At 40.8% G+C, this 23,784-nt stretch overlaps 1 protein-coding gene across 2 annotated transcripts in view; it reads right to left on the minus strand.

Moving 5' to 3' along the window:
• slc4a3 (solute carrier family 4 member 3) overlaps window positions 1–23,784 on the minus strand; it is a gene marked incomplete at both ends in the record, with an annotated part of 41,188 nt that overhangs the window by 12,540 nt on the left and 4,864 nt on the right. Inside the window, 7 exons of one of the 2 annotated variants that reach the window (XM_079231344.1) lie at window positions 4,655–4,790; window positions 5,018–5,198; window positions 6,320–6,465; window positions 15,452–15,675; window positions 17,831–18,018; window positions 18,181–18,431; window positions 20,793–20,967. In XM_079231344.1, the coding sequence (XP_079087470.1) occupies window positions 4,655–4,790; window positions 5,018–5,198; window positions 6,320–6,465; window positions 15,452–15,675; window positions 17,831–18,018; window positions 18,181–18,431; window positions 20,793–20,967 (1,301 nt within the window). The remainder of the gene's footprint in view (window positions 1–4,654; window positions 4,791–5,017; window positions 5,199–6,319; window positions 6,466–15,451; window positions 15,676–17,830; window positions 18,019–18,180; window positions 18,432–20,792; window positions 20,968–23,784) is intronic. The other variant, XM_079231343.1, reaches the window with a different exon arrangement.

Raw genomic sequence — 23,784 nt, forward strand, 5'->3', positions numbered from 1 at the left:
TCCCAAGAACATGAATGTGTATCTACATGTTATCTCTCCGGCCTGAGGATAGTTAAACTAGGATTATAATGTGATAGTATATGTTCTCGTAAACAAATGAAGAAATCATTACCATAAAGTACTTTGAATAAGAGGTCTGTAGGATAATTTCTGGCAATGACAACCACAGATTCTTTTTAACTTAATCTACATCCCGTTCATTCAACATGCTGAAGAGTTTTACCTCATGCCGTTGCAATGCAGCTCATAAATATACAAAACTCACCCACAAAATCCAAATCCAAACCACCTTTCAATTCAAGCTAATTACTATGCTCTCATGAGAAAATCTGAGTTGACACAGGAATTCTTCAAAAAGGGAAATTTGCATTAGAACGTTAATAAAATAGCCGGAGACTAATCTGTGTAGCACGTTTCTCTGTCTCTTACAGAGAAGTATTTAGTGTGTCAAACCAGCCAGGATTTTATACACTGCTTCATGCTCAGGCCATTGGTGACATCACCTCATTAGGTCCACATGGTTCAATGAGAAGGCGCCCAGATTGGACAAAGGAACGAGGTGTGACACTAAAGTGAATTGTACTCACGTAGTTTCCAGAGAATCTTTAAAGTGGTCTGAGTAAGCGATGAGCTACGTTTCAGCAGCATTTCAATGTGCTGCTTTCCACGTCATAAATCTGGTATCTCAGACTGGCGATGACTCTAATGAGAGTGTTTTGTCTCCCCTGTGGAAGCAGCCAGAGACATGCTGTGACTTTATGTGTAATGGCTGTGAAAGATGGAATAAACACACAATGTCTGCTGGCCATCTTATTTTTGGAGCATCTGTCGTGTCGCTTTGTGTGTGTGTGTGTGTGTGTGTGTGTGTGTGTGAAAATCAGTCCCGTGCAGGTTAGGTTTGGTCAACACAAGGTCAGTAATGTTGAATTATTTGAGATAATCTACTGGCCAAATCCAAACTTTAAAAATGTTATCACACCAATGCATTGTTCATGCAAGAAAGCTGTGATCAAACCCCGGCTGTACCATTCTGGCTTAACAGAGGGGTCGCCAGACAGAGGACAGCGGACCAGTGGCTTACAAGAGCTGTGTACAGAGACACAAGGATAACATGAGATCCTTAGAAAACTTAAACAGGTATGAGTGAATGTTCTCAACACTATACTTCCCATTATGAATCCTCTTATTTACTGTATGGTTTTAAATTGACCAAAATTAGAAACACAACTCTGGGTGGCATCACTTTTAAAATGTAAAGCATTTGTCTCTCATTGACACTCAAAGGCCTATAATAATGCTGATTTTGATTATATGATTATTTTGAGATCTGAATTCATGAACTTTGAAATATGAATTTTGAATATGGCATATTTATTTTTGCATAGTGTTATTATCTGCCTTTAGATAATGATCTAGACAATTTACCATTTTTAGTATTTGTCTGGATATCCCAGATGCATATGCCAGATTTGCACTTTGCATTAAATGCATTTTGGATATTCACTCTTCCACATTGTAGTGATGAGTTGAAACCTGCCATTATAGTCATTGTCATTATAGCACATTTGTCTGTGGCTTTGCTTTTGAGACTATACATGCCAAAGCAGAAAGAAATAGCATTCACTCAATGTGATCCTGCTGGTAGCTCTGGAGAAGAAGAAAACAAAGGGATCACCAAACATTATGAGGATTTATCATCTGGCAATTCTGAATGTCCAAACCAACTTTATCGACAAAGTTATCGAGACGTTTCACTTAAAAAAGGAAAGAAAACGCGTGTTGGCACCAGAGGACAAGTCATTAGGCTTCATCTGGGGATCTTGAATGTCAGTATAAAATGTAATGCCAATCTTTCCAATAGTAACATGGTTGACCGACCGAGCAAAAGACACACTGATAAATCGTATGTTTCCAATGGCCATTCGATGCGGTGTAGCATTTAAAGTGATCCCTAAAATCGACAGGCACGGCTTACATTTCCTCTACTAATTTATTTAGACAGCTGACATTTAGTTGACTTTTTTTGTGGTTATGTAACTTTGGGGAATCTATAATGCACTATGTGTAGCGCACTATTGCATTGGCCACATGTGCAGGCACCAATCAATAAGGGGGGACCATTCGAGAGAGCTCGAGATAGCGTGGATGACGACATTCACATCACGGACAAATGCTTGTGTTTATTTGACAGGGCGGGATGGCAGGATGTGATGTCACTCGCCCCTCTGATGATTGTTAGCTGAGGGAATTTGAGTGCTTTTCAAGTGAGCAAATCCTGGTCACTGATGTTTTTTTGAATTGACACCTGAAAAAAGGTTGTGGTGTCCCATGATGAACACAACCTCTCAAAACACTTCTGCTGGTTTGACAAAATCACACCCAATAATTTCCAACAACATTCTTTGAACATGATACCAACAGTGGTTGAGCGGGCGCGATGGGAGAAAAAAAAAAAAAGCGAGGTTATGCAGAAACCACAAAGCACCAAAAACCTCAAAGGCTAAAATAACAACTGACCCTGTTGACGAGAAACAGTAAACCTCGGATTGAAGACACCCAACAAGCCTGATGTTGAGTCAGCCTCCTTTCATCTGAAATCCTGGGTTTTAACTCTGTCTCATTTCAAACCAAACATTTTTGACACATACAATCAAGTTTGACTGAGAAAGCAAAGATCTTAAAAAAAGGCAGAGATCAAAGAACCAGGATAGCTCACACGATGGATAATATACATTTTAATCTGAATCTATATGCTTGAAGACCTAGTGCAGCTACAGTGCAGTCTTAACATGTGCAATTTAGTCATCCCCCGGGGAAGTACACCAGATGATGAGCCAAGTGTTAAATGTCACAATTTGGAAATTCCCTGTTCAGTTCCCCTGAGTTTGCCTTTTTTGTAACCACCTCCACTGCAGGATAATGATTAATGAGGAGGGTTAGGATTTTATTCCTATGCTGCCATAGCTTCAATCCGTGCTCAAAATGTAAACAAAGCTGCATCCACACTGCCGTACACTGGCAGGTTTGTTAATACATGGATGAAGAAACAACTAACTATTACATGGAATGCAATCAAGATCTGATGCCATGGTAACTAACACCACAAACCAGAAACAGGCCTTCAGATCAAACATATAAAAACATATAAAAGAGGAAAGTCCTCATCAATCAACTGTGAGTCAAAAATAATGTGTCCACATTAAAAGAAGTGCTTACAGGATAAGGCGGGCTGTATTATTTAATACTAACATGTTTTAACATAATCTTAAGTAAATCTTTTAAAATAAATCATTGATTTATGCAGTTTTTAGTCTAGATTAAGTCTAAATATTAATGTATAATTCCTTCCATAGCAGGGCGCTGTAGTTTTTAGCTAAAGTAACTCAAACAGCTGTAAATATTTACCTTTCTCTTGAGGATTTTTTTTTAGTGGCTGATTAATACACGTTTAGTGTTCTAGTGAGTATTCATGGACAACAATGGAGTTGTATGGCTGAGAGGAATAACATATATCGGAATTGTTATTCGGATACATACATTTTTGGTTTTGGCCTAAAAACCAAGCCCTTTTTCCAAAAAAGAAAAGGTGGCCATAGCCATACTAAAACAGGTCTAGTTCCTCAACCACAAGGGCTATTTGAATAATTAAAAGTAGTATAATACTTGTGCGATTAAGTGTATATGGTCAAAACAAAAACATACATATCCTTTTTCCTTATGGATCATAACGTAACACAAAATGCATCATATCTCCCTCATACAAGGTCAGAATTGAGACAAAAACACCTTTTAATCTTACGAGCCTATGGGAGCCGTCTAAAGCCATCCAAATGAGACTGACAGACGTTTTAGCCACTCAGAATGAGTCAAGCAACACATTTTGCGAAAAAGAAACAGGTCTTCCTGGACCTTGAACACATCTCAAAACAAAGCTGGCGCTCGTAATGCTACCAAGCAAAGCTATGTGAGACATCGTTTTCAGCAAAAAGTAAGTCATATTTCAGTTTTTTCTCTGGGATTTTTATTTTGGGATGGATGGAAAATGGCTGGGAAGTGGCAGGTGCTTGCGCCACAGATGATTATGATTAGTATAACACAAGATATGAACTCATAAACAAGCACGCTGGCCCCCTAGTGGAGGGCTTGCATTTAAAAGGGTTATTAATTACATTTGTTGCAATGAGTAACATTTCTAGGATTACAGGGTACTGTATTTCCAAACCAGTAGCAATACTTTCCAAGATAATATACATTTTAGTATAGTATAGTAAATGTCTATTAAACTGGGTTTCTAGGAAATAGCACATAAGTATTGTCAAATAACACGGGTCCTGACATTCTGTTAGAGCATTTCTGACAGTGATTGGATCCATGAAGTCTCTTTAACAAATGTTCCATGTGTGGAGGCCTGAAGAACCTGATCCCTGCACATAGATTTCCATTTAAAAGAATCTGCAGCTTTGTACTTATATGTATGCCAATTGCTAATGTTAGGTTAAGTGGAGTTTTTGTCAGAGAGCCAGACTAAATTAAACTCGCTCGATAAGCCTCAGGTACACTCAAAGGTTTTTTAAAAGACTAAAATGTTGAAACAAATGTTTTCTTTGAGAAAGGTGCATTCAACATTTAAGCTAGTGTTAGTGTGGTTGCTGACCTGTGTTTGAGAAGCAGAGCCCGAAGAACACTGGGTCTGTCCTCAGCTCTGATCTGGTCAGAGATGATCATCGTCTCCACCACAAGATGGACGATGCCGGGCAGAGAGTTCTGCTCCAGGTCCAGAAGGATGGCGCCTGTAAGGAAGGGAGGTACAGGAAGATGAGGAGCCAAACTTGATTGTTTAAATAGTATCAACATCCAGCGCTCGGCTACATTTTTTCAGGGAGAAATTGTTGCAAGTTTCCTTTGCTTTTTTTGGATGCCATGACTATCTTGGAAAGGGAAACATGGAAATAGGTAAACCACAAGACGGGTGCTGTGAACATCTGCCTTGGCTGTGTGCATGCAGGAGCCGTTTTACCGTGTGTGATGGTGCGGCGAAGCTCCAGCAAGCTGCGGAAGGAGAGTGAAGCCACATGGGGTTTGCCCCAGCGGTCCGTCTCCTCCTCCACATCCTCCTCAAACTTGATCCAGCGGGCCCGTTCCTTCCAACGCATTTCATGGTCCTTGTCCACAATCAGCTCGTTCAGCTCCACAAACAACTGCAGATGAAGTAGAACAGATATATAAGCATGACAAGCTGTGAAGATTACCGCTCTCCTTTTTATCTGCTACAGCATAGCTACAATAAGGTTAGAACCTATAGCCTACAAAAAAAAAAAAACACCAGCACAGCCACAGTCTACTTGTTCCTATCTTGGATAGTTTTTCCAACAAAAACACAACATTATACTGATAGGAAAATACATTCATAGACAGCTAATCCAATGACACAGCTGACACACAACTTTGTGGGGAGCAACTAAGTGGTTTGAATCCAGTTAAGAGTGGCTTGGACTAAGAAGATGACCAAATAGTTTGGAAAGACATTCAGTCACAATTCAACTCAATATTCCTTTTTAGCAAAGTGTTCTCGGAGCAAAGCAATATAATACTCATAGGATTTGTGCTTTTGTGAAATGTCTGTGGTCAGACTGAGGTGGAACACAAGGAGCACGTTTTTATTCAAGTCTCATCAGGTCAATGACGAGGAATGTGCTGAAACTAAGACAACACTCCAGGAAGCGTTTATCATTCGTCATTAGTCACACTCATCAAGAAGCGCTAATTTAAATTTGTATTTCTTCAGTGGATCAAGTGACTGGTAGTGTTGAACGCATTAAGCATTATTATCCAGTTCTAAAGTTTCTAACTGTTTAGCCTCTTTCAGCTTACTGTTTTGCTTTTATGTCCCACAACTCACGAGCAATAGGCAGCTGTTTTATGCAAAGATCCATTGAAAAAAAAACTAACACAACTGAAGATAAGCATAGTGGATATTACAAGATTAAATAAAAAAAAAGCTTAGTAGCTAAAGAGCCAGATGTTTCCCCTCAGGAGCTAGTGGAGACCAAACCAGGACCACAAGGAGAGTAAATATTGGACTTACATGTGTTGGGTGAAATAGAAACACCATTCAAAAGAAAAGCTGTGCAAATGTATGATGACTTAATAAGGTGATATGATGTCAGTATTTTGCTTTTATAGGTAGTTCAACTGCCCCCAAGTGGTCAAGAAATTAACAGAAACTTTTTGGTTTTGAATGTCCTGCATAATATGAAGTGTTCACCCAGCGGTCAATATGCAGATGAATGCGTTTGGGGGTAAAAAGTGTGCTGCAAACCTCATGGGTTTTCTTATCTGCTGCTCTCTTCTTCTTCTTCAGGCTGCTTAGTGGTGTGGAACTGTTGCTGCCTCGGTTTATCAGACATCGTGATGACTTCTTCACCAGGTGGCGTCTCACCCCGGGGTTGTCCTCAAATCTGTGACCTGCACAGACACAAGCATTTTAAGTCAAAATGTACAAGCTCAAAGTTACTAAACCATAATGATTTTCTGGAAACCGACCTAACTAGGTGCATCTGCAAGCAGAGGCTGGAGATGCTCTTTCTCCAGGACTGTGAATAAAAACAACATCCTTTCTAACTCAGAAAATATGCTGGCGACTGGAAAATCAGGAATCTAATTTGTCTGTCTGTTTAAGTTTCCAGTTGACAGAAGAACATCCAGTAACAGAAGGCAACAGCTCCATGGGTGAGAGAGAACCTACAGTATGTATGCCATGGGAAACTGTTACAGAGGAGGTGCTTTTGCCTCCAGACATTTGTCAGTTCAAAAAGAGTAATTTCATTTTCACTTTCCTTCAGCCACAAATCATATTTTATTGAATTTAGCATTATGAGGAGGTCAGTGAGGACCTGGCTATCATTTGCCATGTAAGAGAGTGGGACGCTTGTGAGGTCAGTCGTTTGGATAAAGGAACTGGGAAAGAAAAAGAAAAGGCGTACCACCTGTGTGGAAATGTGTTAATAGAGTGGTAAAGAATGTCTTACGTGATTAGAGCATCGTGATTATTATTAAGTCTTTTGAGGCCCAGTTTGTGTTTTTATACATAAATGTTATTTGGTGACATTTATTTAGGATTTTAAGAAAATTAGATGTTTAAAAGAAAATACCAGTAGTTGTGCATGTTTTAAGTGCAAATCAGGTGTATTTACTATGAACTACCTTTTAAAGCATATCAGGAGTGTTTAGATTAATAATCCAATTTCCAGGCAGCAAATAGGGATTATGGGTAGATAATATATTAGATTATATATGGTTAACCAATAAAATGGGGTTGGTGTATTTAAGGTCATGGTAAAGATCTGGGGGAGAGTTCAGAAATCAACATTTGCATTCAGTCTGGAACCGCTGTCGACCAATCAGACTGGCCAACGGCTGAACATCATTTTTCACTCAATAAACACTGTCTTTTTTAATCTTTTACATGAGCTGCCGGAGGTAACCACAGCGGAGGTGAGAGAGAGAGAGAGGCTATGTGTGTGTTTGTGTGCTCATAAAACTGCAGTAATTGTTCCATTCTGCTGCGTCATGCCTTGCTCAGGGAAACAGAGCGAAATGGAAATCAAGACGAAGTTCGAACGCATTTCTTTTTCTCAGGAGGGAACAGCTCTAAAAGCTGTCCTTGTATGAACTGCTTCAGCGGGTTTTCTCACCATAGGGCGGAGCCCGGACAGCGGAAATAACTTCAGTTCCTCTTCCTCCTCTTGAGCTGGTATCTTATCTGGGCTGAGGCCTTTGATCTTAAGCGGCCCTTACTTAAAATACCAATATACACTCCATCTACAGGATTGTGAGCACATTGGTATGATCCAACATTACCACACATCATTTTTCAATCTCTGAGGAGTTTCCTGGGATCAACTGCTTTGAACAATTTAAAACAGCAGCCAAAATAAGTGGAGGGACTATTATAGACAGAGCCATTTAAAGGCAATGTCAAGTCTACTGAGAATGTACACACATTTCTTTCTCTAATGTTTCTTATTTAATTTAAGTGTAGAACCTTGTGGCACATTCATGACCTTTGATTATTATTTATTTTCCAGTGAGCTGGAAGAAAAACCCTTTGACTTTACTTTGACTCCACATTGGCAACATGAGCAGATTCGTGACCGGTCTGCATTGTTCACTTGGGTCAATGACAAGACACACATGTTCTAGATAGTCAGCTGAACGATCTTCTTGTAACGAACCATCTGATTTTGATAACGCTGATTTATGTGCATTTTAGAAATCAAGCAAATCCCTTCAATATCAATCAAAATATAAAAACAATGTATTTGCTCGCCAGGTACCAATGCTGTTCAATATTATATCTGATTGTCTCTTTCTTTGTGCTCTTGACCTAACTGAAATCAAATTGTTGTAAAAATCTAATTTGCAACTTATTGCATCTAAAATCTAGTTTGGAATGGGATGTGGCTAAAAAAAAGATATCCTGTTTGACATTATGTCGTGCACCTTTGTATGTACGGGGTGGTTCCTAAAATAACTAACACACTTTGATGTCTTCACCTTTGATACTAGTTTAAAACAGTACTGTTTGGCCTCAATTCGAAGCATCAGGGGATCAACAAAGTCATCATGATGCATCCTCTGGGGACCATGAATGTCTGTAGGGAAGTTATCAAGAGCAAATCCCTAGTTATAACTTTTAACTGCTCAACCAACCCCACATACCCAGTTGGTGCCCACTGTTTTCAGCTACTACTGTATTGAATCCTACACCAATTGGTGATTATAAATGTTGAATTGCCGGGCCACATTCGGCCCAGAGGCTACATTACACTCGTTCAGCATTACATAGCTATGACGAAAAAATGTAAACTACGTAGTAGTATGTCTCTTCCCCTCTCTCTGTCATTCTCTCACACACAGAGCAAGCTCTCAGTCATTTCCTCTGTCCTATTTGTCTTAGTCCTCATTCCTGACAGTTGTGCTACTATAATGCATAAAGTTGGCAGTTTGCAGGTTGTGTTCTGGTGGTTGATTAAAGCATATTGTTGCAGATTGGGCGGTGGAGATTGGCTCCCACAACAGGTTGGGTGGGTGTGGGTATTAAAAAATCCTGACCCGTATATCACTAAATAGTGTATGGAAGTTGCTATTGAGTGAGGCATCTCGCTTTCTTCTTATCTCTGTTGAGAGTTGCACAAGCGCAGTACCAATCGGGGAAGCTGTATGGATCTATTGGCAACTACGCCATTTGTATCTTTCACAAATCTATGTTTTCTCATGTGACGCAGTTCCGGCCAAGCTTAATAGCTTTTCAAAATATCTGGCCAATGACAGTCACAAGACGGGAAGTGCTGCCATGAAGCATAAAGATGGAAGCATAAAGATGGAGGGAGGTATCTCTACACATGTGCCAAGATCAGATATGTGAGGTTTGTTTTTCTTCATTTATTTCCTTTAACTTAAAATTGCATCATTGCCAAAAGCTAAATTAAAATAAAAAGGTTTTAAATAGGCTGCTGAAACTGGTCTATCTACATTTCCTGGTTATACAATCTGGCCCAAATGAGTTTGTGATTGATTAGCCCTGTGCCAAGGTATTGCAGGCAGATCACCTTCTGCATGTGTTGGAACCGAGCTTCATGACACGGCAATGGCTATTTGGTGAAAATTGTGGAACCACACAACGCTGGTCAATGAAATGTCTTTCCGCTCCAGCTATGGCTCACCCCAGAGCCAAATGGGTGCCACTGGATCAATAGGAAAGCAGGAAAGAGCAGTAGTGGAGCACCGTGTCAATTCGCTCAATACTGTGGGCAACTTTGTTCTGTGTGTTGAATGAGCATTACACTGCCATTAATTAAGCAAGTGGCATGCTACACAATCAATAGGGAAAAAGAGAGCCCCCGTCCATTGATCGGTCACATAAAAATAGAATCATCCATGGGAATTTCTAGTTACTATTGCATCAGAACTTCCTTCATCAGAAGCTTGACGTAGCTTTCACTGCTGCCAAATGTCCATGACTTACAGCTCTGCATTGACTGAAAACAAATGAAATACCTGCACTACAAGAGTATATAGGTGAATCTCTCTACACACAACTTACGGGTTGTCTCGACAGGGGACCCCAGCTGAGTGTGGATTGACTCAAGCAAGTCATCGTCATCGAAATCCAAAACAAACTCTTCAAAGTCAAAGTCCCCTTCCACATTGGCCATCGAGCTGTGGTGGTCCTGTAGATTCTGCTTTGAGGTGCCTATGCCTTTCTGGACACTGTACCGACGGTCTGGTCCATGGTGGTCAGTGCCAAGCTTCTTATCAGGGGTCCCATGCCCCTGGTTCTCTGGTCCCTCAATGTCTGTCATCTCCACAGTCGGTACCTCCTCCTATCCTCCGATCTCCGAGTGGACACACTGCTCATTCAGGGCTTCCAACTCCTGAACGCCGTTGCTCACCCTGGGTCACTGTTGGATAAACCTGGGTCTTTGCAGCGAGCACTAGCCTACCTCTGTGGTATTGCTCCTGGTTGTGCAAAATAACCTGTGTGTAGACTTTGAAAACCAGCTCCAGTATTAGACGTTTTTGTAAAGAATTTGGCCTGAGGCAGCCATGAAAAAAATAGCTTGCGCTCAGGGACTCCAACTTCTGAAGAGGAAGTTCAATGAAGCTCAAAAACACGCAAAAAATGTTCAACGATGTATCAGTCCAAATAATCACCCTTCAGTCCAGAGATTAAAATCACAAGATCCTCAATTCCACAAACATCTTTTAGTTTGCCTTAAATCCACACACAACGCTATGTTAGAGCTACACCCTCAGGCTGAAGTCTCCTGCTGTAGCCACAATCAGAGCAATGCATCAATGGTAGCAACATTCAACTTAGCTGCAGCTTCAACAGGAAGTATTGATAAGGGATGGTCTACTTTGTGAGAGCTGCCTGTCAGCTGAATGGCAGTGCCGCCCTTTTTTAACGATGTCCCCAGCCCATTGATCCTGGTGGCTTTTGGAAATCCAACATCAAATGATTCCGAGCAGAAGAGGTGAAGCCTTTCGTTTCCATAGTGCCGCCATCACTTTCCAACCATGTAATGTGCATGAGGGTCAAGTTTGAAAAAGGTGGCTTTCTCCACCCGGATGTCATTAAACGGAAAAAGCACCAAAAAGACAACTATGCAGAACTATATACTAGAGAACTGCCTACGAACACAACAACAAGTAGTGCTAGTGAGAAATCTAAAGGATGAGAATATTAGAATAGCACCTAAGAATCTTCTCCAGCATGGTGCTGATTATCAGAGCAAGCTGCACCAGTCCCGCCCCTGGGTCTCTATGGAAACCATGCATCCCCTGAGATGACGTGGTCTGACTTGTCTACAACAGGTGGCCCAGTGTGAGCTCAACAGGACCCTCTGTAAAACTGTGTGTGTGTACAAGCGTTAATAGGAAAGCAGGAGGTTTGACTAATTTGATTAACTTCTTTCAGTTTATAAAGTAAAATAAAAGAATAATCAAATATTGAATACACTGCTGGCTATGACAGGATCTGCATTTCCTTTGTATGTCATGACGTGTGGGTGGAGCTAGACAAATTGTCCTGAGATGCTTAAAGGCAGCTTATAAATCCATAATGAATTTGATGGAGATAACATCGAGAGAAAAATCATGTTTTGATCCCAATTGAATTGAGCCATAAAATGCATATATGATGTTTGTAAAATAATAAGATCATTTTAAAAGTCAAGAACATTGCATTGTACCACTATTGATGTGAATCACAGGTTTCCCCCTGACATAATTACAACAAGGTGTTGTATCAAACATCTTTGATTGAGATGGGTTCAGGACAGAGCTTACACTATGACAATGTCATGATGAAGTCAAAATAACTTCTTCAGCTTCTTCTGCAGCTTTAGTAAGACTAAAACCAACTCACACTTTGAGTTTAGCTCAAACTCAAACTTTGAACCTTAGCTCTGAGTGCAGCTGAAGATGGCCGACATACAGCGGGGACACACATGGCCCGTCAATGAGGAGCATCGCTCTCTACGAATCAGATCGCTGGTTTTGAGTGACTGTGGGTCATCTGGATTCCGGTTCCTAAACAGTCAATGATTACTCGGCTCTGGCAAAGCAGAAAAGGCCAGGGGCAGGGTCGCTGCTGAAGGGGAATCGACTGCATCCTCTGTTAATTAATGCTCTGGATGCTGGGAGAGAGAGGCTGCCCTGGATACATGAGATATGTGGTGCATTTTTTATTTTCTACTACAGAAGCGTACACATATGATCAAGGGTTTTAAAACCTACAACAATCTCAGCTGCTGCACACTTGGTCAAAACTGAATAATAATTGCAGCCGCCACAGCACCTAATGAATCTCACTCTTTCTTTCTTCACCTCTTTCTTCTTCATCCCCCAGCAGATCCACAGCTATGGCCTCTAATCTGTAATAATATGATATGTTGGGCTTCCTTTTGGAGAGAAAATGTCTTCAAGAAATGGCAATAAATGTGCGAAACTGATTGAGATGAGGATGAGCTAAATGTGCCTGTTATTTTCTGTACTAATTGTGCTACTAATTTCCTTATAACAATTATTCCCTGCAGTGGGCCTCCCATTCAAATGGGTGGTAGTTTTGATGCATTGGATTTAGTGTCTCTTATGTCACAACAACATCTGATAACTGAGTGTATACATCAACCAAAAAGAAACTCGATAATAAAAACCCATCTGGAGTTTTCTCTTCATCGTTATACCATAAATGTGATTATCATTTACATAAGTCATGAGTGGATAGTGTCATTTCTCAGATGGAAGCTTACTTCTAAGTGTGTGTGTGTGGGGCCAGGAGCTGTGTGGGCTGGCGGCGTGAGACAGAATGTGTGGGACGCCCACACATTCTCACAACCAGCCAATGGTCAGCACCAGAGCAGCAACGGAGTCAATACACGATGAATGATAACACTCACTTTACTCTTACAATAGTATTGACATAAAATAGGCCATAAGGCTATTTTAAATTACATGCTTTATTATAATCCAGATGGTGGAGGATGTTTAGATAATTGGTCAATGTTTTTCTCTGAAATTAACATTTAAAGGAATACAAATTAGCTACTTTTGTTGGAATAATCCTGTTACTGTGAACAGCATCAACATGCAGTAAGTAGTATTGTAGGGTCCAAGACGTCTGTTGCATAACTTTACTTGCATTTCTATGGTTAAATTATTGTTTTTCATTGTTAAAATATTGTATTAATGTTTTAGTTTACAGCTAGAGATGTAGGATCAGTGGTAGAGCTGGGTTGTCATTCAATCAGATGATCGGCGGTTCGATCCCCGGCTAAGCTAGTCCATGTCGGTGTCCTTGGGCAAGGCACTTAAACCCAAATTGCTCCCGTAGCTGTTCAGCGTGGTGTGAATTATGTTTGTTAGTCCTGTGAATGGGTGAAAACTCTTTGAGGGGTCGGAAGAGTAGAAACGTGCTACAAGTCCACTCCATTTAATGTGTTATTTGAAACTGAAAGGAGAAATCTCTTCCTCTTTCAACTGGAAGCAACAATGGAAAAGATAATATATATAGTATGCACACAAATTAAATAGTCAGTGTAATTAAGGTTTCTTAGATAAGATAAAGCTGTTAGAATTTAAGTTATTTTCCTTTTTTGGAGACTCAGTAAAAAAAATGTAGCAGCAGACCAAAGAGCAGCAGCTGCTGCGTCATGATCGATCAAGGAAAATTATAAACATAAAGGGAAAATTGTTTAAAAAATGCAGGTGAAAATACTATCGGACCAAAACATGTCATTTCTGAATATATTTTCATGCAAAAATGTATATTTTGATGGCAGACCCTGCCATACGCCTATTACATTTATAAAAACAATTTAAATATTGTAATCAAAGCAACACAAGTCAACAATGACACATCAATGAAAATGGTATCCAGCTCTCTTCCAGGTGGAACGGATGCTGACAATGTATTTCTGACACACACAGAAGCTACTGGCATCTACCAATACCTTTGATCATACACATATTTGGTATTCTCATTTTGAGCTGGTGCCCATAATAACCAGTGCAGTGTGTATTAAAGCAGGATAACCAGCTGCAGACTTAAATTAATAATCAATAACACAAAAGAGGATGTGAGCCTTTGGAAATTGAATCACCAGCCAAATAGCACATGCTATAAAAACATGAAAATGTGCTTCACCCATGACTACATACACTGCTATATAGACCTGACAGTTATATCACAAATATCCTAGCAACCACACCAGGTGATAGCATGAAGGTCTGATGGAGAAGTGGTAGAGCCCAGTGACTGGCTGCTATGTAACAATCACGGCAGAAAAAAAGACTTCTAACAAAGATCCCCCCACCACACACACACACACACACACACACACACACACACACACACACAAACACACACACACACACACACACAACGATGTTGTGGCGTGGGTGAAAAGTAGAAACTGAGTCATCTCAGATGGTACATTTAGCAACAGAGGAAACCATCTCCCATTCCCCTGCTTCAAAGCCTTTATTTCTCAACAGCTATGAGAGAATATAAAAGGTTGTTTTTCAGTCAGCTGGTAATAAATGAGACCAAACCATGTCGTCACTTTGTGGGCCCAAAACATGCACCAAGATAGCAGATGTGAAATGTAGTGATTGAGTAGTGGGTAACACTTTAATATAGAGGTGTATCTAATATTTTGTACAAACAGTTCTATGGAATCTCTGTTTAAACTAAACACGGGTACGACAAGCACAGCAGCAGTACTTTTATTTCAGGCTATGTTACATCGTAGCTTGATAAGATTATCAGCCCGTTGGGAGCAAACCACCTGCCATGTCTTGGCTGTGTTGGCTACTTATCCAACTGTGTGTGCTAATCTGAAGGGTACAATAAGACAGTGAAGGTTAGAAGCGATTACATCGTCACTTTCCTAAAATAATGTCCCAAGTCATTGTTTGACAAAAATGATTTTCTTGCCTAAATCATCTCCTCATGATACTGGCCACCTCTGGTAAAACCTCCTACATCCTCAGTTGAACAGATCATGTGATTCTACCCCTGTAGTATAACGGCCTATGTCAAGAGTGTGACTTAGGCCATTATATTTTGCCTAAGTCAAAAGACAATGTGACTTAGGTAATTTTACAAGCTTTTCAGCATTTTGAAGCTAGCATTTAAGCTAGCAATTAATTAGCATTTTTGTCAATGAAAATCTCACTCAAACATAATGTTAGTAATCATAACATAATTTGACCGGTACTACAGTATGCCTGTTGTGCAGAGTCTACAGGCAGCTAGTGCACCCCTATTACATTTGGTCAAGTTTTTAATGTTTTCTGAAAAACCTGAAAAAATGACTTGGGCCATTATTTTAGGAAGGTGACGACATGGAACCTGGTTACACCTCACTTATATCTCCCTTACTTTTCATGTCATCCAGGTCGGCGCTGGCCAACATCTGGGCCTCTGCCTCATCAGTGGGCACCTGCTGGTAGACGGCCGTCTCCAGAGCAGTCATGCTGCCGATACAGATCCGCTCCCGCAGGTCATAGTTGCTCCGCTGGGCGCCCGCCAGACGATGGTGGACGGGCTTCCTACGGAACCAGCGGCTCGTGGTTGAGCTCGTGGGATCTGATCCTGGGGGGACACTGACAAAAAAGCAACAGTAGATTAAAGACTATCAAATGCTGCCATGATGAGCTTCACATTATAAGACATTAGGGAATGATGTCGTACAAAGTGTCTAAATTCAGATGTTGTGATGTACTCGAAATGCTGTGTTTGTGCTCCTTGGTTGCATTGCTGTCTCTTCACCAGTAGAGGGCTTCACAACACAGCAGCAGGACTGGATCTCCTCACCAAACCTCTGAGTCATCCTCAGCTGTGTCCACTCAAAAGCAGCAACACAGTCTTGCATGGCACAGGCATGGTGTGGTTTCTGTGCTTTTATCCAATCAGGTATTAGCAGAGACAAATACCTGAATCACCATGCGGCCCCTGACCTCCAGGTAAAAAAAATCAATACATTTTTGTATACGATTTTTTTAAAGATTTAAGCAAATAATTACGATGTTATGCATGTGTGCTGGCCGGATGGTCTTCTAATAGCTGGACCTTATATCTGAGTCTATGCATGCAATAAGAGCAAAAACAACTGTGCTCTTGTCTGCTCTATTCTGTTGAGCTGCTTGTATCTGTTGCTGCACTTGCTATTTTTAAAAGGCATTCGTAGATACATTAGATGCAAAAATAAACCTCAGAGTAATAACTGATTCATCTTCAATCAAGCTTTGGTATCTTCTCTAACGCCATGGCAGACAAAAGATGAATTCAGAGAACAGTGCACCACAAAAATTGTTCTTTTGAGATTTACAAGTCAAAAGTAAACCAGCCTACACGGCTTTTTAAACTGCAGTTCCATCCTACATTACCAGTACACCAGTAAATGGGACCCGAATAGAAAACCATCCACAATGGACACTGTGTAATGTCAAAGGACTTTTCCCCAACACGGCTGATCCCCTCAGCTCCACAGAGCGTTTCACCATCTTCAAGCTGATTGTTTTAGTTTTATGGCCCACAGGTTCATTTCTTTCTCATGGCTCTAATAAACCTTGTTTCCAGCCACAGCAAGCAGCTGTTTACTGCAATAAAAAGCTTTTATAATTCCACTCTGCGCAACAAACACCAGATTGACAAGCTGGTGAACATTTAGCTGCTAAAAAGACAGATATTTGACAGTTATAAGGACTTGGTGGAGACCAAAACAGAGAGTAATTATTAAAACTTACATGCATCAGTTGTTTTTTATGATGAAAAGAACTCCTGCTCAATGACTGTGAGGAAGGACGAGAGAAAACTCTGCTAAGCTGAGGAAGACTCAGTAGAGGTGAGAGGAACTGGAGAGTTGGGTGATAATTCACTCGGCCAATGAGGTTATGTTTGTCTGTTTGGAAGCAGCATTTCAGAAAAACGACTTCCATGATTTTCATGAAACTTTGTTGAAGGATGTATTATGGGCCAACGAAGAAGCTGTACATGTTCATGTGATATAGGCATTTGGCCTTGGTGGATATCTGCCCTTCTAATCCTTCTAGTCCTTCTAGTTATCTGTGGGTTTGTCACTACAAGCGACACCTTTCATTTACAAATTATAAAAATATATTTGATACAAAAAGTTAAAAAAGGGATTAAAAGAAGATGTATCTGTATAGGAGTTCAATTATGGAACAATGCTAACATGAATGTAAGAATGAACAACTCATTTTTGGTTTTCAAAAAGATTTTTGAGGGTTACAAGTATGAATGAAATGTATGTATATATATTTTTTTTCTTCTTTTTTTTCTTCTTTATATCAAATTGGTTATCTGGTTTAATTGATAAGAATTACCTATACCTTTTCAGTCGTTAATTATTTTGTATATTAGATTCTGGCTTTACTTATTGCACTGTATTTAATAATTGACTGAATGAAACACTATACTCATATTGATAATATAATATCAAAGCGTGTTCCAAATCCTCTATTTTAACTGAATCCGTGTTACGGTATCTACATGTACCGAGTGTGGCTCGAAAGGTAAAGCGGGTCGTCCCTCAATCAGAAAAATTGGCAGTTCCCCCGCTCCTCTAGATCATGTCGATGTGTCCTTCGGCAAGACACTAAACCCCAAATTGCTCCCGAAGGCTGTGCATGTATGTGCATTTGCATGTCAGTGTATGAATGGGTGTGAATGATTACATAGCACTGATAGGCAGGTGGCACCTTGCATGGTAGCTAACACTCTGTTTATAAAACCCACCTGTTGCAAGCCGCTTCCTCTCCATCCACCTCCTCATTCTGTCCAAGAACAGCAATTCCTCCATTATGATCCTGCGCCTTTATCAGAATGGGCGGGGCTTTCCTCGACAGTAGATGCTGTTCGTTTTCCGTGTGGAAGGCAGTGAGCGGAAGGGGTTCCTCCAAGTCCTCTTGGCTCCCCAAACTAAACTGAGAGGAAGATGAAGATTAGTGAGAGGGGAGGAATGTGCTCACTTGTGGGTATACATGCCTCGGGCCATCTCAATAGCAGGGACGAGCCTCCGTCAACTGTATGAATGCATCTTGCCACCTTTACACTGGAGGCCCCACGGTTCCTCAGTCCTATTTTACCTGTGGTTGGGTATCAGGCAGCTCTGTGGGCGTGGCAGCCACTCCCTGTCCGTCAGTCTCAGACTCGGCCTCTTCTTCGTCTACCTCGTGGATGGTGGGCGTAACGTCGGATGGGGGCAGAGAGGTCTTTTTTTTCTTCCGTTTCTTTTTGCGCCTTCTGTCCGTGCTGTGCACCCTCTTTCGTAGACGCTGGGGCAGGGGCAGGTGGGTGGATAAGGGGTGGTGCACATGGTGAAATGTGTGTCTGTGATCTGTGTTCAACAACATTGAGAATGATATCAGAAGAGTGCCGTAGGTAATTGATATTTGCTTAAACAGCTGACACATTATTGCTCTGTTGTGCTTTGGACAGGAAACTAAATTGATGCTGCAACATCATCAGGGGAGGTTATTTTCAGCATTTCACACAATGCTAATGGACCTATTAATGTTTTTTTCCCCAAAAACTTTTACAAACTGGAATTGAATCTATGCAATATGAGCTATAGTGCATTTGCATCGCTATAAACATTCCAAACAAGACCAACAGTAATAAATCACATCACCAACCAAACCCGGTGCTATTCTCAGATGAGATGCTCTCTCCCCTCTAATTCCCTATTAAGCACTTGAAAGACACAACACAAACAAAAGCTTTAGATTTTAATTAACATGTAATAATGGAGGAATGCAATGTTTAATCCACATCAAATGAAAGCGGCTCTATCTAATCTTAGCCGCTATTATCTCGCGCCAGAGCACGTGGTATCTGTCAGCTAATCTGTCTAATAATAATCCACTGATATGTTTACATCCACATGATCTGGTGCCCTGCTCTAATTCTGATCTCCTAATGTTAACACACGCCAAACTTTGATGGACAAGGTCAGGATTAGATTATATATATGTGTATTTATACACCAGTGGATGATACAAGTGGATGTTTGTTAATGTTAGTAGCTCTGTGAGGATGTACTAACACAGTGGTGCTAAATGCTAATGTCACCATGCTAGCATGCTGTATTTACCATGTTAATCCTGTTATCTTGAGTTTAGAGCAGCACAATAACATCACAACAATCTTCGTGTCTGGGAATTAAAGCCAATGCAGAGGTGCCATAAACTTGCATTAATTCTAATCTAGTGTAAAATAGACCATAAAGCAGAGTAAGCTTTAGGGCGGAGCTACCTTGTGATTGACAGGTTGCCACTACGGCGTTGCCTGGCTGGGAGTTGTTTGCGTTATCTTACAGCCTTAACCCTTTTGCACTGTGTTTTCAGCATTTGGTTGTGCTCCACCCTCTCGTGTCACTTCCAGTTGCAAAAAGCCAAGATGGCAATGGCCAAAAACAAGATGGCGACAGCCAAATTGTCAAACTCAAGCCTTCAAAACGGCAGTCCAGGAACCAATGGGTGACGTCACGATGACTACGTCCACTTCTTGTTAAGTGGAGTGAATGTCTCTACAACATTTCAGGGCAATCCATCTAATGGCTAAAATATTGTCCTAAAGTAGTGGATTTTAGTCCACTAAAATATACATAGAAACAACATAAAATATAAGGAGCATGTAAAGACAGAAATATGATATAACTATAAAAATATTGATTGAAAACTATATTTTACTCTGAGTTGTTTGCTATAGAGCTTTTTTAAATACTCAAAGACACTTTACATAGGAATCATTCACCCACTGATGAGAGGAGCTACCATGCAAGCTGCCACATCAGGAATATCTAACATTCATACACCGTAGGCGCAGCTAACGGAGCAATTTAGGGTTAAGTGTCTTGCTCAAGGGCACATCGACACAGGCTAGTGGAGCTGGGCATCGAACCACCGATCCTCTGATTGGAGGACGACCCTGTTCATCACTGCGCCACGGTCTCCTCAAATTCTAACACTAATTTGGATCAATACTCTCTACTGTTTGTACGTTATTGTGTACTTGTAGACATAATGTATACATCAATGGCGCAGGTTTGGTCTCAGCATTGGTACGGACCCCCCTTTTTCCACCCAAAAAATGTGTCTGGAGCCGCAAAAGCTATTTGATATTACAGCTTATAAAGTTGTATATATAGTCATATTATATATACAAAAACTATAATTTGTTGTATTTATGAAATCATAGAACAATAATGAAGACAATTTATTATTTACGCCGGACTTTTAGATCACCGCAAACGGAGGAGGACAGATCCGTTTTTACTAGCGGACGCCTCAGTGTCTCATGAGCTGCCACACAACCAGCAGCAGGAGAGGAGTTTACGGCTCCAGAGTCGCGGGTTGTCGACCCCGCTTCCTCAACCTGCACTGCATCTCTTTCTGCATGTCAAGAATCACGTCGTGTTTCTGACTCGCCACTTCAGCCAATTAAATGACAGCATCGTGTCTCGAGGCTCGAAGGCGCATTGGAAAACGTGCAAATGTTTTTATCTCTCTTCTTGGCGACGAACATAGTATAGATAATAATACAAATACGTGTTAAAATATATTGTGCAAGATATTCTTTCCGTATTGGTGGGGACAATTGTGTCTTTCCCAAACTTTGGTCGTGACTAGTCCCTATGGACCCTATGCAAACCTACGCCCTTGGTATACATAGTACTTCATGCTGTAGCTCTGCTTACATTCAAAGTCTTTCTCAGTGTAGTGCCGGCCCATCTTGTCTCCGCTAGTGGAAGCAGAATCACTGATGATGTCGCCAAAGCGCTCCACAGACAATGCTTTCTCCCAGTTGTCCTCCTCCTTGTCTCCTTCCAGTTCCTCCGCTGATCCTTCCTCATCTTCCTCCTCCACCTTCACCTGGAGAAGGATGGAGAGAAAGAGAAAATGTTTCACTTGAAGAGGAAGAGGTAGAAAGAGTGAACAAGGAGAGCCCTCTCTTTCTTCTTTTGGTTGGAATTGGTTACGGTAAAGTTAATAACAAAAATGCTTCACCCCCGAAATGACCATTTGTATATTAATTACACACTGTAGTTTTTCATGCATGCCTTCATGGTGAACAGAGAATCATAAAAACAGAGATAATTGATGAAATGAAAGCCAGGTTCAGCAAAAGCAAAACTTAGTGGAGGAGGAAGTGTTTTAAATACTGTAGTAAGATTGTGGCGAAAATGTATACATTTGGATGCATATGTTTTTGGATTCTACATTCGCCCTAATGGCATATGAGAAGAAAAAAAAAGTAAGAATTGAAGGTTTATGGGGTTAGTAATTGATTATACAAATGGTCATTTTATGGGTGAAGTATTCCTTTAAGGGGAGTGCTTTGGAGGAAGTTTTAATCAGGATGAACCTAGAATAAATACTGTGGGGCACTTCAATCACCACTTCGACAGTGTGTACTGTATATACTGTTGTAAACTGTCCCAACGTGCAGTTTAAATTACGTATAACTCGGGGAAAAATATTCTGCCAAAAAACAATCACAGTTGGCCCAAAACCCTGTGTTTTGCATTGTCGTTCTCATAGGAGTGAGCTAAAGGTAGCGTACTGTAATTCTGTTACAGCACAATAAGCACACAGTGTCTGTACACCCTCCACTGCATGTGAGGACATCAAATCAATACAACATAGTGCTAAGCAGCAAAGAACTAATGCACTAGACGGCCCCTGGAGACAGCGGAGGCTGAAGGGAGTGTCCTGCCAGAGCCACGTGGTGCCTCTGATAGGTCAAATCTTTGGGACAGGCCGCTTCCTCTGCCTCAGATTGGTGCTGGCAAGAGCGGTGAGCACTCTGGCTACTGCCCGGTGGTCTCCGATTTCTCTGAGCCAAGGCTCCATTACTCGCTAATTACCAGTGGGATGAAGGGACGGGATATGTTTAATGATCTGAGCTACCTATCTGCACAAGACCGAGGCAGAAGAAGCCAGACAAAATATGAAAGGGGGGATTTTAAATTCAGTGAGCAGTAAAAGCCTTGTTTTCACTGGACGTCCAGCTCCATTTTGCTCATTACTTAGGGTGCTCTATTTTCCGGCGAAGGCATTCTGTTTTAATGTCAACCTGTCTAACGTCCTTCCCCTCTTACCTTGCTCTGCTAAGCTCTGTGCCAGTGTAAAACTCTGAATGTAACAGTGCAAATGTAATGCATGGGCGAATAATACTCTCAGCTGTGGCAGATACTACAGAAAAAATAATTTTCCTCTCAACCTGCTTTTGCTTTTGCTCAAGCTCCATTGGCACAGAACTCTTTCATGTCATCTTTGAAGTCAGTTGGAGGTGGAGGGACACAGGAGGAGGGCAACCCGTGGTGGAGGCACCATGTGAGTCCGATTTGGACGACAGACAATGGAGTGCAGTGATTCCAAGCACAGTACATTTAATCGACAGTGGAACACAATAGCAATCAGAGATTTGAGAAGAGGCTGTTATTCCAGTGTTTGGATACACTGAAGCTCTACTTTCCATCCACACAGACACAGATGGACCATTCTGTCTGGTGAGAAATCTGACAGAAAAAAAATCTGAACGATACAGTATCACCAAAAGCAACTTGAAGCCACAGCAAAAGAGGAGAGCGAGTGTCCTTTGCTTCTGTGGTGCAACAAGGGCTGGTTTGTTGTAAGAGAGATTTCAATTGAATCTTTAAAATGTCATTGGGTCCCTCAAAGGTAAATACAGTCTAATAGTTAGCTGCAGTGAGTTATGGAGTTTTAGATGGCCTCCATTCACACCTCCCTCACTTGCACTGTTAGATCAGTAGGATGCTTTTTATTTGAGTCTGCTAGCTGGCAGTCTCGTGTCTCGGGTTATCTACTTGCTCCAAATCATATTTGATTGTGTACATGTCTGTGCATGCACCCGAGGTCCAGATAATGCCCCTATTTCCAAGAAGAGAGCAAAGAGAGATTTTGCTATCGAAATACTCCCAAAAATATTGTTGGCATATTTTTGTCATGTAACACAAGATAACTGAACAATACAGGAGAAATAATCAAGACCCGTATTTTTTATTGATCATTTCATGTTTTGGTGTTTTTAAAGCCAACCTGTTTTTATTTTCCTTTAACAGAGAATCAATCTGCAACAATTTGATTAAATGATTAATCATTAAAAGTAATTTTATAAGCAGAAATGCCAAAAAAAGCTGGTTTCAAATTCTCAAATATGAATACTTGTTTTTAGTGTTCTTTAGTGTGTTTTGGACTATTGGTGGGACCAAAAAAGGCATAGGACAGCATCACCATGGGCTCTTTCTGGCATCTTATAATCCAAATGAAAATAAAACAAAAAAGAATCAGCAATCAACATTTTGACGACAGGACAGGTACAAACCCACTGGCGCACAAAGGAATTATATAATCCAATTTCCGTCAGCGGTATTGCCAACGTGGAGATGGAAATCTCCAAATAATGATTACCGGATAAGAACTCTCATCTTTAGGAATATTAGCGCTGTGGGTCACCATTTACATCACACACAACATGTGATGCGTAAAAACTCAACTACTCTGTGGGTGATTTGGCCACTTCTAATCAATTATGAGGAGGAGAGGCTGCAATCCACACAGTGTGATCACTGTTCAGTGAATACATGCTGCCTAACCTTTTCTCATGAACCAACTGCCCAACTTCTAGTGCAGCATTAATATTTCATATTTAATGGAATGCTGAGC

This window comes from Taurulus bubalis (genome assembly GCF_910589615.1).
Source record: "Taurulus bubalis genome assembly, chromosome: 15".
Lineage (NCBI taxonomy): Eukaryota > Metazoa > Chordata > Actinopteri > Perciformes > Cottidae > Taurulus > Taurulus bubalis.